Source organism: Dryas octopetala, chromosome 6, assembly GCF_963921425.1.
Source record: "Dryas octopetala chromosome 6, drDryOcto1.1, whole genome shotgun sequence".
NCBI lineage: Eukaryota > Viridiplantae > Streptophyta > Magnoliopsida > Rosales > Rosaceae > Dryas > Dryas octopetala.
The window spans coordinates 10895520-10914189 of NC_141371.1; the positions used below are offsets into that span (position 1 = coordinate 10895520).

At 35.3% G+C, this 18670-nt stretch overlaps 3 protein-coding genes across 3 annotated transcripts; all 3 read left to right on the forward strand.

Annotated features, from left to right (window-relative positions):
• Window positions 1-4031: 4031 nt before the first annotated feature.
• LOC147282319 (transcription termination factor MTEF18, mitochondrial-like) lies at window positions 4032-5934 on the forward strand. Its single transcript, XM_086247965.1, has one exon. The coding sequence runs from the start codon at window positions 4146-4148 to the stop codon at window positions 5910-5912; it is 1767 nt and encodes a 588-aa protein (XP_086104091.1). The 5' UTR covers window positions 4032-4145; the 3' UTR covers window positions 5913-5934.
• A 4154-nt stretch (window positions 5935-10088) lies between these two features.
• LOC147282320 (transcription termination factor MTEF18, mitochondrial-like) lies at window positions 10089-12169 on the forward strand. Its single transcript, XM_086248093.1, has one exon. It carries the CDS (start codon window positions 10279-10281, stop codon window positions 12103-12105), a length of 1827 nt encoding a protein of 608 aa, XP_086104219.1. The 5' UTR covers window positions 10089-10278; the 3' UTR covers window positions 12106-12169.
• A 3564-nt stretch (window positions 12170-15733) lies between these two features.
• On the forward strand, window positions 15734-17617 carry LOC147282321 (transcription termination factor MTEF18, mitochondrial-like). Its single transcript, XM_086249035.1, has one exon. It carries the CDS (start codon window positions 15734-15736, stop codon window positions 17534-17536), a length of 1803 nt encoding a protein of 600 aa, XP_086105161.1. The 3' UTR covers window positions 17537-17617.
• The last annotated feature ends 1053 nt before the right edge of the window (window positions 17618-18670 follow it).

The following is an 18670-nucleotide window of genomic DNA, read 5'->3' on the forward strand; positions in this document are numbered from 1 at the left end:
TAGTCAAATACAAACCTAATACAAATCTAAATCTGCATAGTAATGTATATTTATTAATCTATTGTAATTTATCTTTCTTTTTATTTTGGACAATGGTGACTAAAATAAAATTATAAAATAGTGCATTGATTAATATATAATTTTGAAAAATTTTATGGATTTAATTGTAATTTGCCCAAGTACATAAGTGGACCAACATACAATAATGAATATACAAACGAACCAATCGGGGCTTCTAGAGGAGGGTATCAACAATTGAGTTGAGTCCTGATTTTCGTTTTGAGTCCTGATTTTCGTTAGGTTGGAAGATAAACAAGAAGAGGAAAACCTATATATGATAAATATGTTATAGTTAAAGATACGTAGAGAAAAGACGCACGTAGATACTATTTGAAGGCTCAAAAATTTATAGTTGTTAAAACTTAAAAGGCAACTTGTGGAAGCAAGAAATGTGCCATCATGGGAATAAAAGTGGTACACTTGGGGACCTATAGAGATTTTCCTAGAACGTGAAATTCTTTTTCCTTCTGCAAACCAGGAGATTGGATCTAGTCATAAGAAAAATATTTAGCTGATAAATAACTCACTTCTTGGTCTTCAACCCCTTCAGTCACTATGAATGCCCCCAATCAATGCAATCATATGTGTCAATTTATCTATCTCTTGACTCGAAATGGGAGGTACAGATGCTTGACAAAACTGAAAACAACATTCGGTTTCCTCCCAATTTATCTATCCTGCTAATCATGTCTTTATTGATGGATCTTTTTGACCAGTGGTTTGTATTAGCTGGTAGTGAAGTGAGTCCGAAATAAGTCGGAGTTACATAATTGGTTGGTGGACACTACGGGTCTCTACTTATAATGCAAGATATCTTGTCAAAATTGGATGAAATCCCAAGTCTTTAATAGAAACCGAAATTCTCTCCAACATAATCCAAAAGATAAACAGAAAAAGATTCATTATTTGAGGAAAAAACAAAGGACACGCTCTAAAGAAAAAGAAACTCTACCAAATTAAATGATAAAAAAAAAATTAGAAAAGGGATCCTCTTGCCCAAATAATCCAGCTGATTATGTATCTAAAAATTTGCTTTATTTATTTTTGTCTTATAAATGGCACACTCTTGAGATTCCCTATCAAAAATCTATGAGAAATGAGAACACAAAATCAAAATTCAAAAGTTTTAATTTTACTATGAGAAACCGTTACCAAACAAATAAGATACAAAGATTCAAAATGAAATTCTCTTTCTCTGTTCTTTCCTCGACTTTTTCTCATCAACCAGAAGCACAAGCTCAAGAATTCAGGAAATTAAAAACAACCCACTAAAGACTAGTTAGCAAAACCAACAAGAAGTGCGCTTAGCATTGGGTTGTTGCATGTTACATGTTCAATACCCTATTTTTGAATTTGTAAGTTACAAATATAGTAAGTTTTTGACAACTCATTGATAGAATTTTTTTTTTGGGTCCTTTTATTAGAAGCTCAAAATGAGAAAGAAAATTAAGCTAAATCTCAGTCGGTCGAAAATTTACGTAGAAATCCAAAATGTCCACCGAACGCTCAACAAACCCACCGAGACCTCGGTGAAGCATCTGCCCAGTGCATGGCGGCTTACAGATGCGCATCTGCTTGTGCATAACAAAACCTTGCATCTGCAAGCACCGAGCATTTGCATTTGGCCTAATACTATATGCAAATATATTATCTTAGTGTTAACAATACATGGGTTAGGATCTGTATATGATCCTTCTTAAATCAATTTATGACATAATTTTGTGGCCTTTAGATCTAATAACTTTGAAGGATGAATGATAACATGAGTGTTGATTTTAAAAATTAAAAGACAATATCACTTTCTCTCTCTTCTTATTTTACGAAAAAAAGTAAAGAAAATTTTCCAAAACTCTCCTCCCTAGTTAACTTCTTTACCTTCTTTTGCAAGTAACGAGATTTAGATACAAGGTTCCGAAACCTTGTCTAGGAAGGTTTAGAAATTGAGAATCATCGTGAATCCTTAGATACAAGGAGATCCGAATGCTTTATGGAAACCTTCTCTCCCACGTACCAAACCAAACCGGAAGGACAAGGAATGAAACATTATAAAACCCATCAAAATCTTCATACATATATACTCTGTCCAGTCCAAACTTTTTTTACCAGAGTCACAGACCTCACAGTGTCACTGCCACCAATTTCATGAGAGGAGTGGTGATGATGCCTCAAAATGAGGATGCAGGGTATCGTGATGATCATTCATCATTCCCACATCGAAAACCGGGCCCTAAGCACGGCCTCAACGTCCCAAATCCTGCAGCTGCTCCTTTTTTTCCAGCACATTACCATAAACCCATTAGTCCTGTGCACCCAATTCAGCATCAACCACAATTTGATCATCATCCAAGTTCTTCCTATCATGCTCTCAATTTTGGTACAGCTTTGCAATGGCATCACCCACAAGGAGCACTCAATCCCGGAGGACTTGGGCCTACTTGGCCTTTATTGAGACCTCAGTTTTTTGGGCCTGCTCCAAAGATCATGACGCACCAAAGCTTTCCTTTGATTAATCCAATGGTTCCATTACCACCTTCAGATTTGAGGAATAGTATTGTGAAACAAATAGAGTATTATTTCAGTGATGAAAATCTGAAGACTGATTTTTACCTGATTTCATTGATGGACCACCAAGGATGGGTTCCAATATCCAAAATTGCTGACTTTAGAAGGGTGAAGAGAATGTGCACAGACTTAGAGTTCATTCTTGATTCTCTGCTGTTGGGTTCGACTAGTGTAGAAGTGCAGGGTGAGAAGATAAGGAAGCGTGGCCAATGGTCAAGGTGGATTCCACGTTCTATTAATTAGCATGGGAATTTTGCTTGGCTTGTTGCTCAAGGTTTTTAAGAATGTGCTTATATAGGGCGACTCCAAATCGATCAGTGGTGGACAAGTTTTCTTCTTCACGTCAAAATTCTCATAATAGGCACTATGAGATTCTCTTTCGAGCTACCAAACTTGGACCTTTTAATTCCTCCAAGAGCTTATTTTCTTGTGTTTTAGAAATTTTCAAGGCATTGGTAGACCTCAGGGTTATGGTCATGTAGTCTTTTGTTTTGTTAGCAAAAAAAATAAAAAGCATGGGAATTTAGAAATGTAAATTGAGTCCTCTACTTGTAATCATGATTAAGAAACTTGTGGATTCAATCGGTACCTTTGGCCTTTTTTGGGTCATTCTTCTTCAGTCGTAGGGATATATGCTATAAAAATTGGTAGTGTTCAAATTAAGTTGTTTGCGTTCTTTTCGTCCAGCAAAACAAAAAATTGAATTCACAAAGTATATCACCTCGATTTCAATTTGCCAAAGGAAAATTCTAGGGTCCTTTTAACTATAAGGGTAGATGTTGTTACTCAAAATTGACATGCTTTTGGCTTTAAAAAACAGCAGCTTTGTAACTGCAGCTGCAATTCTAGTTGGGATCAGAAATGAGGATGAGGGCTATTTGGACCATCTGGACTTTTTTTTTTTGCTAAAAGAGAAAACATGGTCAGTTAATAGTCCAAATAATTTAACGCTTAAGCAAAAATAGTTTTTTATAAATTTCTCCTTAATTTTCTTTTGCCTTTTCTATGAAAATGTCAGCCAGTTTTATAAAAGTCTTTAGATTAATTAAATGGCACATGGTAACAATTTCTCATAATTAGATAAAAGCATACACCCATGCTCATACACTATCATCTCGGAATACCAATACTCCTGGGCAACTTTTTATTTTTAGTTTTTTTGTGGATAGTTTAATCTTATGAGAGAATGAGCCTGGCCAAAAAAAAAAAAACAAATAATCTTATGAGAGAATGATCGAGAATTCGAGAGTGTGACTAATCAACCATTTTGCAACCAAAACAGCGCCAGTCAGCTGCCAGCTACTCAATCGGCATCAGTGCCAGAAACTCTGCCGCTGAAGCCTGAAGCTCTAAATTTCTTTTGGGTTCAACCTGAAGCTCACTATTCATGCCCACATCTTCATCAAAATCCCTCAAGGTAACGCTTCTCATCCCAAAGACTTGATGTTCATTTATGTTCAGCTGAATCTTGGCCTTTTAGGTTCTCTAATAACCACTAGGCTAGGAATCTCATCAAACTGGTCATGACCCACTTGCAAATACTCAGAACAGCATCTATTCTCAAATGGGTTTCTTCAAATTTTGTTGAAAACCTTCTTGGATCATCAAGATCCCCAATTCAGCCAATTGGGTCTTTCCCCAAATTCCAAAGCCCTAGACTTTACAGAACAAAAAGGGCTCCTGTAACTGGAAATTGTGAAAACGTGGATAAAACTTCGACTGCAAATTCCCAACATGCTGGTCGAATTTCTCGTGCTATTCAAAAAGAAGCACAAGCTGCATTGTTGGATTATTTGCATTATACTAGAGGCTTACACTTCTCGGATGCAGAGAATATGAGTAAAAAGGCGCCTCATTTTCTGAGGAAGCTTATAAAATGCGTTGATAATAGGAAGGGAATTTGGCGGTCAACTGCCCGGTACTTGAGGTACCACCCTATTAATGAATTTGAACCTTTCTTTGAGAGCTTGGGTTTGAAACCTTCCGAGTATTTTCCTCTTCTTCCGCGTAATTTGATGTTCTTGGCCGATGCTGGTTTGTTACTTCATAATTATGCTGTTCTGTGTCACTATGGTATTGCACATAAAAAGATAGGAAAGATTTATAAGGAAGCAACAGAAGTCTTTCAATACCATGCTAAGGTTTTGCTATCAAAACTTCAGGTATATGAAGAACTAGGCCTCGGCCGTTCCGCTTTGTGTAAGTTTATTGTTGCTAGTCCTTATCTTTTAATTGGGGATGTAAATGCAGCATTTTTAAAGGTATTGGAAAGATTGAAGAGTCTTGGATTTGAAACCAGTTGGATTCAGGGGAACTTATCGGAAAAGAATTCTTATGATTGGAGCCGGATGCTTGAAGTTCTAAGTTTTCTTAGTGAGATGGGTTTCAGCGACAAGCAGTTGGGTGAATTAATTGGCCAGCACCCAGATATTTTATTTGAGGGTTCAGGGGGAAGGACATTTTCACTTATTGGGTTCTTACTGAAATTTGGATCCAGAATGAGCCAGATATATTCAATGTTTCTGCAGTTTCCACAAATTCAAGTTATGAAATTTGTTTTGAATTTGAGGAAATGCTATTTGTTCCTAAATGAGATCGGAATGGAGGTTTCAGAGATTGGGAAGCTTATCCGTTCCTGCACTCTGCTACTGGGTTCATGTGCTTTGAAAAGAACTAACACATTACTTGCGCACTTGAATGTTGGGAAGAAGTGTCTGTCTAGATACATCCTGGAGAACCCGCAAGAACTGAAGCATTGGGTTTTGGGTAGAAAACTTAGGCCATTAGACTCAGGAGAGGACCTTAGATCAAAGACACAGAAGACTAAGTTCTTGTTAGACATAGGATTTGTAGAGAACTCAAACAACATGGAAGAAGTCCTAAAGGAATTTCCAGGAAATGCATGGGAACTTCAAGAAAGATTTGATTGTATTGTGGGATCTGGTTTGGACTGCAAGGAAGTCTGTGAAATGATTAAAGTATCCCCTCTAATTCTTAGCCTGTCAAAGGATGTTATCGCAATGAAGATTGATTTTCTTGTAAATCATTTGTGTTATCCCTTATCAACTTTGCTGATCTTCCCAAAATACCTTACCTATGGAATTAAAAGGGTCAAGCATAGGGTACTCATGTACAATTGGCTCAAAGATGAAGGAACAGTAGATCCTAGTTATGCCTTGAGCACTATTGTTTCTTGCTCAGATATATATTTTTTGCGGAAGTTTGTAAATCATCATCCTAGTGGTCCTCAAGTTTGGCAGGACTTGAAGAACAAAGTTTATTCGAATTAATCAAATATTCGTTGCTTCTCGCTCCCCTATTAAGGTTCTGCATTATTGGTTATCCCAAGTTGATGCTAACATGTTCCTTCATTTTTAACATGCTGAGATTTTATTGAGGATTAACAGTTTACAGGTGAGAACTGAGATGGCACATAGAAATAATTACAAGCAAACTAGTTAATTATGACTGCATCTCCACTTTGGCATTTGTTTGCTCATTTTCATTGTGCAAAGGGTAAATTATGTAGTTTAAAATGATTGATCCTCATAACCCTGAGAACTTATCTCCTCATTCTGACATATGTTTAACATGAGTTTCTGAGTTATAAAAGGTTGCAGTGATTTTACCAGTCATTCCAATTTTATGTTGCTGCATAAGAAAAAATTTTGGGGGTAATGAGCAATAACATGCATAGCTTGAATGAATTCCAGCTATTGTCAGTCACATACTTCCCTAACTTTTTTTCTTTTAAAAAAAATGAAATTGTTGGCCATGAATTTCCAAAAGAAATTGAAAATTTAGGAAACTGATATAAAACAGATGAAAAGGTGAATCACGATTGCATAAGTGGCTCAAGTTTTCTTATAACTTGCTACTTATATCAGTAACAAAAAAATATAACTGAATTTGTCTGACAAATCAACCAACGAAGATTGAAGTACAGATGAAGGAGATAATCACGATTAGGCTAGATGCACTAATGTATTGTTTGGATTAATTGGCTCCTTACTAGAAGTTGTATAATTAGACTCTAAAAATGTTTAAATTGTATGTTTTCACATATAAATTCGATTATTTGAAAGGGTATATTTTGTTTCCATTTTACTAATGTATCTCACTTTCGTCCTTAGATTTCGAAATGTGCAATTAAATCTTTCTTGGTATGGGATGATGAATTGACAATGTTGTTCTTAAAGTGTTTGGAGCTGGAGGAGTTGTTCTTGTTGCTGCCATAGTCGAAGCTCTTGTTACAGTTTCATCATTCATGTACCAAAACAAGCTTTTTGCAAGAGTTTCACTTGGTGAGTTGTTGCTATGTTGCTGATCATATTCTTGGTTCTACCTCATATGCCAAATGTGAAAAACTCAACCATTGTATGGGAAGTGGGCTTTGAGTTCCCACCACCAAAGAAAAAAGGAAATCAAAAGGAAAGAACATGTTCCTTCTGAACCTTTAGCAATCTGCGTTTGACTCTGAAAATAGTTAAATGCATTTTTGCAATCTTGCCCTTGGGTTCTGGAATTGCTTAGTGAAAGTCAAGGGTCGTCAACTGGCGAGCCAGGCCAGTCCACAACCAAAATATATGACCTGCAAGCTGAGGGTCCTTGGAACTTTTTAATGACACTTTAAACTAAAAATAAAAATAAATATTATATTGAAGTGGATTGCTGAACTTTATTTATTGAATCAACATGTCAATAATTACTTGGAAATGATTAGAAAAAAAATAGTTTTTCTTTTGGTACAGATGAGGACCCAAGACCCAAAACAATAAAGAAAGAAAGTATGCCTGAATCTGAATGTGACAAAAGAATAACTTTCATCAGCCGAAAGGCTATCTTGGGTCCCAATATGGGTAATGTTTAGTTTGGGCCATGTTGGGCCTTAGTTGGACTGTATTCCATTACAAACTGGGAGGGACTCTTATCCATTATGTATAAGATCATCACCCTCATAGGAAGGCACTACATTGTACATTGTAATCATTTGATTCATAGTGGAAAGTTCCCAAACACAACCCTGTGGATGTATTATGATCAAATCGATCAGACTAATTCTGTTGCAGATTTACTTGCTAAGCTTGGAAGAGATCAGATTTACTTGGGGGCACACGTTTCCTTCAATGGTAGTGGTTCCCCGAGATTGTTGTTTCCCAATTTCTTTTACTCAACAGAGATAAAAGACATTTATCCAAATTTTTTTGTGTTTTATGAAATCTAACTTAAAAATCATGGGAAAGAAGAGAAATCTAACTAAAAAATGAAGTGAAAAAGACATCGAAAGAACATAACCAATATTCAAAAATGGGGTGGTTTGAATTAAACCCTAATGTAAAATTCAAATTAAAACCTAAATTATACCCTAATTGGATAAAAAATGCTCTAAAACTAACTGGTTAGAAAATTAATATGAAGTTAACCGCTCTTTTGTGCCTACCACACGATCTCATAATCCGAACCGTTTATCTTTTAAATCCACTTCAAAGATTATCTTTGTAAAAAATTTCAAAATCAAAAGTGATTTAGCTATTTGATTATAATAACAACTATTTACATACTTTTATAAAAAACAGTGTTCGTTTATTTATTTGACCATAATTAGATGACTAAATGATTTTTGATTTAGTTGATTTTTTCCAATGATGAAGTAGGGCCTAAAAAATGGACGATTCTGATTATGAGTTAGTCATGTGGTGGACCCAAAGGAGAGGTTAGCTTTGTAATAACTTGTTAACTAGTTAGTTTAGAGTATTCCTCTTTGATTTATTTAAGAGAGACTTACAGTTCAGTCCATTTTATGAGTCTTTTTTAGACTAAGACCGGTAGTGATATATGGTTTCTAATCAAGTCATTTTATTTTTCTTCTTTGACGGCTTTATGTTAGGTTTTAACTCCGGAATTTTGGACTCTGCCCAAAATCTCGGAGTTAAAACCTAACATGCATCCTCTATAAAGCTCACTCTACACCCTAGGAGGGGAAATACCCTTCAAATCATGGAAAATACCCTTTAAATCGGAGATGACTTTATTATGAATTAAACGGATTTTCTTATAAATTAAAAGAACTTTATTGTGAATTAAAAAAAATTTCTTATAAATTCAATGACTTTATTATGAATTAAAAGAATTTTCTTATAAATTTTAAAACACCCACAATCTTCATCTAAAAACTATTTTTCTCAAAGACTCAAGTCTAATTGTCTCTTTATTTAATGAGAGCAGTTTTGCTCATCTCCTTTAACTCAGGTGTATGCTCACCTCCCATCTAAAATACTGCCACGTGTTTAAAAAACTAACCATGAGTTAACTATTGTATTTAATTATTTATGATGTTATAATGATGAGAGAGAAAAATAATTTGACAATTCCTTTCTTATTTTATTCTTATATTTTATTACTCAACTTTTTTTTATCACCCGTTAATTTCTCTTTTCTCTTTTATTTAATTATTTCTAATAATTTTTACTTCTTTTGTTTTTTTGTTCTTCTCCAGTACGCCTATAGTATTCAAAAAATTACATTCATTTTTTTGAGTCTTCTTATGTATACACATTTATCTATTTTTTTAATTAATTAAAAAATAAAAATATTCTAACAACACATTTGCAATTCGAACAAAAAACTCATTTGCAAAGTTTAATCTAAAATGTTGGCCAAACAAAAATCTAAAACAACTCATTTACATAGAAAATCCAATAAAAAAGTTACATGAGTTCAAAAAAAAAAAAATTATGTCGTTGCAACTATTCTTCTCTCTTCAAATGCTGCAACACCTTGGATTGACCTAAGAATTTGTTTGATCTGAAAAGGTCATATATGAGACAAGAAAGAAAAATTCTTAGGCAAAAAAAAAATGTGTTGTTGGATTATTTTTTTTAATTAATTAAAAAAGTAGATAAAAGGTATATACATGAGAAGACCCAAAAAAATTGGATGTGGTTTTTTGGGTACTGGAGGCATACTAGAAAAGAGCAAACAAAAAAAAAACAAAAATTATTAAATGCATGTGGTTTTTTAGATACTAGAGGCGTACTTGAGAAGAGCAAAAAAACAAAAGAAGCAAAAATTATTAGAAATAATTAAATAAAAGAGAAAATAAAAATTAATAGGTAATAAAAAAGTGGAAAAAAGTTGAGTAATAAAAAATAAGGATAAAAGTAGAGTTGTCAAATTATTTTTCTCTCTCATCATTATAATATCATAAATAATTAAATATAATAGATTAACTCATGGTTAATTTTTTAAACACATGGCAGCATTTTAGATGGGAGGTGAGCATACACCTGAGTTAAAGGAGGTGAGCAAAACTGCTCTCTTATTTAATACCTTAAATTAGATATTAGAAAAATAAAAAATAAAAAATAAATAAATTTGCCAACACAGAGGAGGTAGGAACTAGGAAGACCAATTTTGAATGGAAAATTCCTTATTCGGGAACGTTAATTTGTAAAACCCTTCGAGACTGAAACTAATTAACCGTCTGGCAACCAAAACGGTGTGAGGCAGCCACTCAATCAGCCGAAAGCAGCAGCATGACAAAAATTTGCAGTGAAAGCTCTTAATCTTGCTGGGTAGTGAACTCCCCGCATATCCATCAAAATCACAAGGTACTATTTTCGTCCCAAGACTTCATTTTCATTTCTATTCAGCTGAATGCGTTCTAGGGTCTCTAGTAATCACCAGGCTTGGACTCTCATCGAACTTGTCATGACCCATTTGCAAAAACTCAGAACAGCATCTACTCTCAAATGGGTTTCGTCAATTTTAGCTGAAAACCACCTTAGATCATCAAGAACCCCACTTCAGCCAATTGGGTCTTTCCCCAATTCCCAAACCCCTAGACTTTACAGAACAAAAGCAGTTCTTGAAAGTGAAGATTCTGAAAACTTGGATAAAACTTCCACTGCCAATGGAAAAAATGTTGCTCGAATTTCTCGAGTTATTAGAAAAGAAGCGCAAGCTGCATTCTTGGATTATTTGTATTGTACTAGAGGCTTACAGTTCATGGATGCTGAGTATATGAGTAGAAACTCACCACATTTTCTTGAGAAGCTCTTAAAAAGGGTTGATAATACAAATGAAAATGAAATTGGAGGGTCGATTGCCCGGTACTTGAGGTACCACCCTGTTAATGAGTTTGAACCTTTCTTTGAGAGTTTGGGTTTAAAACCTTCTGAGTATGCTCCTCATCTTCCGCGTAATTTGATGTTCTTGACTGATGATGGTTTGTTGCTTCATAATTATACTGTTTTGTGTTGTTATGGGATTGCACGTAATAAGATAGGAAAGATTTACAAAGAAGCGTCAGAAGTCTTTCGATATGATTTTGAGGTTCTGCACTCAAAACTTCAGGCATATGAAGAACTAGGTCTCAGCCAATCTGTTGTAATTAAGCTTATTGCTGCTAGTCCCTATCTTTTAGTCGGGGATGTAAATGCGGCATTTGTTGGGGTATTGGAAAATCTGAAGAGTTCTGGATTTGAAACTTGTTGGATTGAGGGGTATTTATCGGAAGAGGATTCTTATAATTGGAGCCGGATGCTTGAAGTTCTAAGTTTGCTTAGTGAGATGGGTTTCAGTGACAAGCAGTTGGGTGAATTAATTGGCCAGCACCCAGATATTATATTTGAGCGTTCAGGGGAAACAACATTATTACTAATTGGGTTCTTACTGAAATTTGGACCCACAATGAGCCAGATACATTCACTGTTTCTGCAGTTTCCACAAATTCATGTTATGAAATTTGCTTTGAATTTGAGGAAATCCTTTTTGTTCCTGAGTGTAATCGAGATGGAGGTTGCAGAGATTGGGAAGATTGTATGTTCTTACCCCCTGCTACTGGGTTCATGTGCTTTGAAAAAACCTAACACATTATCTGCTCAATTGAAGGTTGGGAAGAAGCGCCTGTCTCGATACATACAGGAGAACCCAGAAGAATTGAAGAATTGGGTTTTGGGTAGAAGACTTGAGCGACTTCCAGAATTGGAAGAGGGCCTTAGATTAAAGACACAGAAAACAAAGTTCTTGTTAGACAATGGATTTGTAGAAAACTCAAACAAAATGAAAGAAGCACTAAAAGTATTTAGAGGCAAGGGAGATGAGCTTCAAGAAAGATTTGATTGTATTGTGGAAGCTGGTTTAGATCGCAAGGATGTCTGTGAAATGATTAAAGTATCCCCTCAAATTCTTAACCAGAAAAGGGATGTGATAGAAATGAAGATTGATTTTTTTGTAAATCATTTGGGTTATCCCATATCATCTTTGGTGGCCTTCCCATCATATCTGTCCTATACAATTCAAAGGGTCAAGCTTAGGGTACTCATGTACAACTGGCTCAAAGGTCAAGGAACAGCAGATGGTAGGATTGCCTTGAGCACTTTTGTTTCATGCACAGAAAAAAATTTTATCAGGCTGTATGTAAATCTTCATCCTGGTGGCCCTCAAGTTTGGGAGGATTTGAAGAAGAAAATTTATTCCTAGTAATAAAATATTCTTTGCTTCCCCTTTTAAGCTTCTGTGTGTGATCCCAAGTTGGTGCTACTCACTTGTTCCTTTTTCTTTTACATAATTGGATTTTTTATGAGCATTAACAGTGCTCAGGTGATATTGCACATAATTGTACATGGAAAGTAGATTTAAGATCAGGTTGTTTTAGTGGCCAAAAACTAAAAAAAGATCAGGTTGTTTTAAGTCTCTATTCCTTTTATCCTGACAGTTTACCACTTATGTTTAACGCCGAATGCTATATGTTAAATTTGGAGCATCCAACCAAAGCCAATTGGCAATAGGTACAGTCCCATGATGTTATGTATTTAGATGCAAGGATTAGAATGCTCAGTGTGGAAATTTTACTCTCAATACATGTTTGATCAAATTGAGCCGATGTAGCATGTGTAGTCAAACTGGACCTTTCACGTGGATAAATATCCGCTTTGGTACAATATTAAAGTTGGAGCATTCAACCCAAAATTAATGTGCAAAATTAATGTGCAAAATGAGTGCGAGTGGATAGGCTTGGGATCTTAGATATGTATGATTTAGAATGCCTGATATGAGATTTTATATTCTCAACATTAAATGATTCCATCATGTTTGTAGTGATGGTATGATTTAGTAATATCTGTATTATAATGCAATTATTCCTTTCTTTTTTCACATACTGGCATTTGAGTTTTGATGGATGGCCATATTTCTCTTGGTAATTTTGGGTGCATCTCTCCATAGAGCAAATTGCATTTTCACAAACTCAGTAAAATGGTTTATCCTCATAACCCTGAAATCCTTTATTTTTAGTGTTATAAAAGTTGTAGTGATTTTAATTCAGGAAACTGATACTAAACAGATGGAATGGTGAAACAATAAGGACCGGATGACCTGCATATTTGGCTCATGCTTGATGAAAGGAAATGGCTTATATTTTTGCTTAGAATTTCACTACCACTTTATTCTTTTCCCCTGTTTTTTGAGGTCTGGAAATACAAAATCACTGTTGGGATGGTATACAATACTTTTTTTTGGAAGTGGCCTTGCCAGTAGTTGGGTTCATGCGGGCTTGTTTGTGAGTGCTTCTATAGGAAGTGCTTTTGCTCGGTAGCACTTTTATAGAAGCGCTTTTATTAGAAATTCATAGGTTTTTTTTGAAAAAAATTCAAGTGCTTCTTGTTAATATACTTAGAAGCGTTTCCGGGTGAAGCACCGGTATGCTTCTTGTTAATATACTTGGAAACGCTTCCTAAGGAAGCATCTATCTAACGGTGCTTCACCCGGAAACGCTTCTAAGTGCTTTTAGAACCTAAAAGCAGTTTTTATTTTTTTGTCAAACATAAGCAAAAGCACTTTTAAGCCTTCTAAAAATATTGTCAAACAAGCTTGTTAGATTAAAAGAGCAATGAATGTTAGCGGCCTTTTAAATAATGACCTAATCCGACTAGAACAAAAAAAAAGAGCTTCAAGTCGGATCAAAACATTAACACTCTATTATTATTATTTTTTTATTTCTTTAAATATTTTAAAAAACAAACAAGTAATGGCCGACTTTTTTTTTTTTTTCATTTTAGGGTTTAATCCTTTCTGATTCCTTTTAAAGCAATATAATTGCCACTAAAGTTTTTTTTATTAAAATTTGGTATGGTTAGGACTTGGGAGTTTTTGGATGTTATAGAATCACCCGAACAAATATGGAGTAAAAACAAAGGGAGCAAATGATCTGGATTCTGGCATATAAGATTTTTTTTATTTATATTTTACTATTAAAACCTAAATAATATTTTTGATACTCGAAAATCAGTCCAAGTTATCAATGTTGGAAATCAAACAACAAAACAATCACACACAAAAGACGGTAATGTATAGTGGTTTGTGCGATCCGATTCGGGCTATGTCTACTTCATTGTGTTTGGGTTTCACTGTGAACAAACAATGTTACAATTTACATTGAGAGAGCATGAGAACTCTCTTGAGAGAAAAATGAACGGAATCCTTCTGCTAAATGGGTGAGACACTATTTATAATAGAGAGCCCTCACCATTGCAATTTCTCAATATATCCCTAGGCCAATAACATGACACAAACAAATATGAAAAAGTCTTTGAATATATGAATGAGTGATTCTATGCGGACCATCCTAAACGAGTTTGTTAACCATCTTATCCAATTTTTTTTCTTAAATTACCTATTATGCCTTTAATGAAAGCAAACAAAAAAAATTAAAAAAACATAAACAAAACTTGACCTACACATCCGCCCTAGCCCCTCTCACCTCGGAGGTCTCTCTCGTTCTCCCTCCTTTATATCTATGTCTCTCTCTCTCTCTCTCCCCCTCTTTCTCTCCATTTCTAAGGTCGGTTGTCGTTCACCCATGGTGGTCCAATGAAGGAGGAGGAAAAGAAAAAAAGAGAATGAAAGGGAGAAAAAGAAAAAAAAGAGGGAGAGGGAGAGAGAGAGAGGGACCAGCGGCAATGTCAATGGTGAGGTTGTTGCCTGGGTGGGGTGTGGTGGTTTTTTATTTTCTATTTTTTAATTTAAAGGTATAATTAGAATTTTTAAAAAGGGTGGTCAACAAAGTAAAAAATAATTGTCAAAATAGAATGGCTTATTAGCACATCGTACAAACCCTTAAAGTTTAATCTTCTCATTTTGTTTCTCGAACTTTATAAACTCTTTCAGTAAGTCATATTCCGCCAAGTCCATCAACGATTACGATTACGTTAAAAAATCCGACGTATCGCTTATCTGGCTTATTAGCACATTGTACAAACCCTTAAAGTTTAATCTTCTCATTTTGTTACTCGAACTTTATAAACTCTTTCAGTAAGTCATATTCCGCCAAGTCCGTCAATGACTCCAATCAAAAAAGCTGACGTGACGCTTATGTAGATAAGCGACATGTTGGATTTTTTAACGTAATCGTTGACGGAATATAGAGTTTGTAAAGTTCAGGGGACAAAATGAGAATAAAAATTGCTTTCGAAGAGTATTTGCACAAATAAGCCAAATAGAATTACACTTACGAATTATGCTAAAGAATTTATATTATAAGTTAAAAATTGCCAGAGAATCAAAATTCCCCATTGCTGCTCCAAGAGTTTTTATCTTGTTTTACATTTTCTATAAATAAAAAAGGTATTAGAGCGATTGGCCAAAAAAAAAAAAAAAGGTATTAGAGCAATTTAATATTTTTGTACTAAAAAGGAAAAAAATAATAGAGATCGACAACCCAAAAGGAAAAGGCTGACTGGCTGAGAGTCTGAGACTAACCAGAGTTGGCCTAAAAAAGCAACAATAATAATAATAAATAATAATTCTAAAACCCTTTGGGGAAAAAAGTTCTAAAACCCTTCTGGTAGACTGAGACGACCGCGACGGTTTTGCAACCACAATCCTGTTTGAATGTTTGTAAGGCAGCCCCTCAATCAGCATCAGTACAAGAAACTCCCTCAGCTGAAGCTCAAAATCTTGCTGAGTAGTGAGCTCGTGCCTATCAATATTCATGAAAATCCCGAGGTAATATTATCATCCCAAAGACTTGATATTCATTTCTATTCAGCTGAATCTTGGTCCCTTTAGGTTCTCTAGTAATCACTTGGCTTGGAATCTCATCAAACTGGTCATGACCCATTTGCGGAGACTCAGAACAGCATCTATTCTCAATTGGGTTTCTTCAAATTTTTTTGAAAACTACCTTAGATCCCGAAGAGTCCCATTTCAGCCAATTGGGTCTTTCCCCATTGCCCAAAGCCCTAGACTTTACAGAACAAAAAGAGCTCCTGATACTCAAAATTTTGATAAACCTTCTACTTCTAATGGCAAAACTACTAGTCGAATTCGTTCCATTAAAAAACAAGCGCAAGCTGCATTGATGGATTATTTGCAATGTACTAGAGGCTTACAGTTCATGGATGCAGAGAATATGAGTAAAAACTCACCGCATTTTCTTGAGAAACTTTTAAAGTGGGTTGATATTGAAAAAGAAATTCTTATAAAAAAAGATTATGAAAAAGAAATTGGGCGGTCAATTGGGCGGTACTTGCGTTACCACCCTATTAATGAATTTGAACCTTTCTTTGAGAGCTTGGGCTTGGAACCTTCTGAATATGTTCCTCTTCTTCCCCGAAATTTGATGTATTTGACTGATGATGAGTTGATGCTTCATAATTATACTGTTTTATGTAATTATGGTATTGCACGTAACAAGATGGGAAATATCTATAAGGTAGCAGCAGAAGTCTTTCAATATGATTATGAGGTTTTGCGGTCAAAACTTCAAGCTTTTGAAAAACTAGGTTTTAGCCAATCTACTTTAGGTAAGTTTATTGTGGCTAACCCTTATCTTTTAATTGGGGATGTAAATGCTGCATTTGTCAAGGTTTTGGAAAAATTGAAGAGTATTGGACTTGAAACCAATTGGGTTTGGGAGAATTTTTCTGAAAATATTGATTATAATTGGAGCCGGATGCTTGAAGTTCTAGGTTTGTTTAGTGAGATGGGTTGCAGCAATGAGCAGTTGGGTGAAACAATTGGCCGGCACCCAGATATTTTAGGGGAAAGGACATTTTCACTAATTGGGTTCTTACTGAAAGTTGGATCCACAAAGAGACAGTTGTGTTCAATATTTTTACAATTTCCACAAATTCCAGTTGTGAAATTTGTTTCAAATTTGAGACAATGCATTATGTTCCTGAATGAGATTGACATGGAGATTGCAGAAATTTGTAAGATTGTCCATTCTCACCCCCTGCTGCTGGGTTCGTGTTCTCTGAAAAAAACTAACAGCTTACTCTCTAACTTGAACATTGGGAAGAAACGATTATGTAGATATATCCAGGAGAACCCACAAGAATTGAAGAATTGGGTTTTGGGTAAAAGAGTGGAGCCATTTCCAGACTCAGGAGAGGACCTTAGATCAAAGACAGAGAAGACCAAGTTCTTGTTATACATAGGATTTGTAGACAACTCAAACAACATGAAGGAAGCGCTAAAGGCGTTTCGAGGCAAGGGAGGGGAGCTTCAGGAAAGATTTGATTGTATTGTGAAAGCTGGTTTGGATAAGGAGGATGTCTGCAAAATGGTTAAGGCAAACCCTCAAATTCTTAACCAGACAAAGGATGTGATTAAAATGAAGATTGATTTTCTTGTAAATCAATTGGGTTATCCCATATCTTCCTTGGTGACCTTCCCAGGATATCTTATACATAAAATTCAAAGGGTCAAGCTTAGGGTATTCATGTTCAATTGGCTCAAAGATCATGGAGTAGCTGATCCTGCGCTTGCCTTGAGCACTGTTATTTCATGCTCAGATACATATTTTATGAAAAATTATGTAATTCGTCATCCTACTGGTCCTAAAGCTTGGCAGGATTTGAAGAACACAATTTATTCCGAGCACAAAGATATTCATTGCTTCTCCTGTTGAGGCTCTGCATTGGTGGATTTCCTGTTTCTTTTACATGCTGAGATGTTTATTGAGCACTAACGGGGCAGATGACACATGAGAATAAATACAAGCAAAGTTCATTTAACACCAGGTTGTTGTGTATGTTTAGTGTGTATATTTCCAGTTGTGAGTAATTCACCATTCATGTTCTACATAGAATGCTAAATGAGTCCATGTTTATAATGATAAAATTATTTATTAATTTTCTCTTTAATATTAATGCAATTTTATGTGCAAGTTTCTCTTGATCTTGTTAATTATGAATGCATTCCCCCACTTTAGCATAGCCAATTGCCCTTCCTGACTTCCAATTTGATACTGTTTCTATTTTTTTTTTTTTTTCGGTCAGGCACATTTGATACTAGTTCAGTTTTATAAGAGTTGCAATGGTTTTACCCGAGTTAAGAAGATCAAGAGAAATTTTACCATCAGAACAGAAAAGGAAATTTTTTGAGTTATTAAGCAATGGCATGCACTGTCTGAATGAAATTTCAGCTATCATCAGTCAAATTACTTACCAACTTTGTTCTTTAATTTCGAAATTCTTGGCCTATGAAACAAAGGCAATCACCTTTTTGCATATTCGCATCCTTAGGCCTTCCACTATGCCACCTGAAAATGTGACCTAAAACCCATTTTGGGTCACAAATGGCTCACACCCTAACACTATGGGCCGGAAAATGTGACACAAATGAGGGAGTAACCCAAAGTGTAACCCAAATCTGAGTCTCAATGTGAGCCAAAATGGCTGTGACCCAAAATCAACAGAGGCCCACCCACGTGAGGAGAGAGAAGCAGCTGTTGGTGAAAAGTTAGTGGGCCCTGCCTGCTTTTCTTGTTGGCTGAACAAAAGGGAATCAAATGGGTGCTTTGCTGGCTAGTTTTCTCGTGGGCTGTGCCTGACTTTGCTGGCTAGTCACCAACGGTCCAGATTAAATGACCGTTGGTGATCAATGGCTGCCATTGTGTCTTTTTTTTTTTTTTAGATGGGCCGGTTAGAAATCAAAGGCCTAGATTAATGGACCGTTGATTATCAACGGTCCAGATCGCCCAATTTTTTTTTTTTTTAACAAATAATTAATAAATCATTTAAAATAGAAATAGTAGGGGTGG

Coding starts and splice junctions, on each gene's coding strand:
- LOC147282319 (XM_086247965.1), top strand. CDS start 4,146: ATGACCCACTTGCAAATACTCAGAACAGCATCTATTCTCAAATGGGTT.
- LOC147282320 (XM_086248093.1), top strand. CDS start 10,279: ATGCGTTCTAGGGTCTCTAGTAATCACCAGGCTTGGACTCTCATCGAA.
- LOC147282321 (XM_086249035.1), top strand. CDS start 15,734: ATGACCCATTTGCGGAGACTCAGAACAGCATCTATTCTCAATTGGGTT.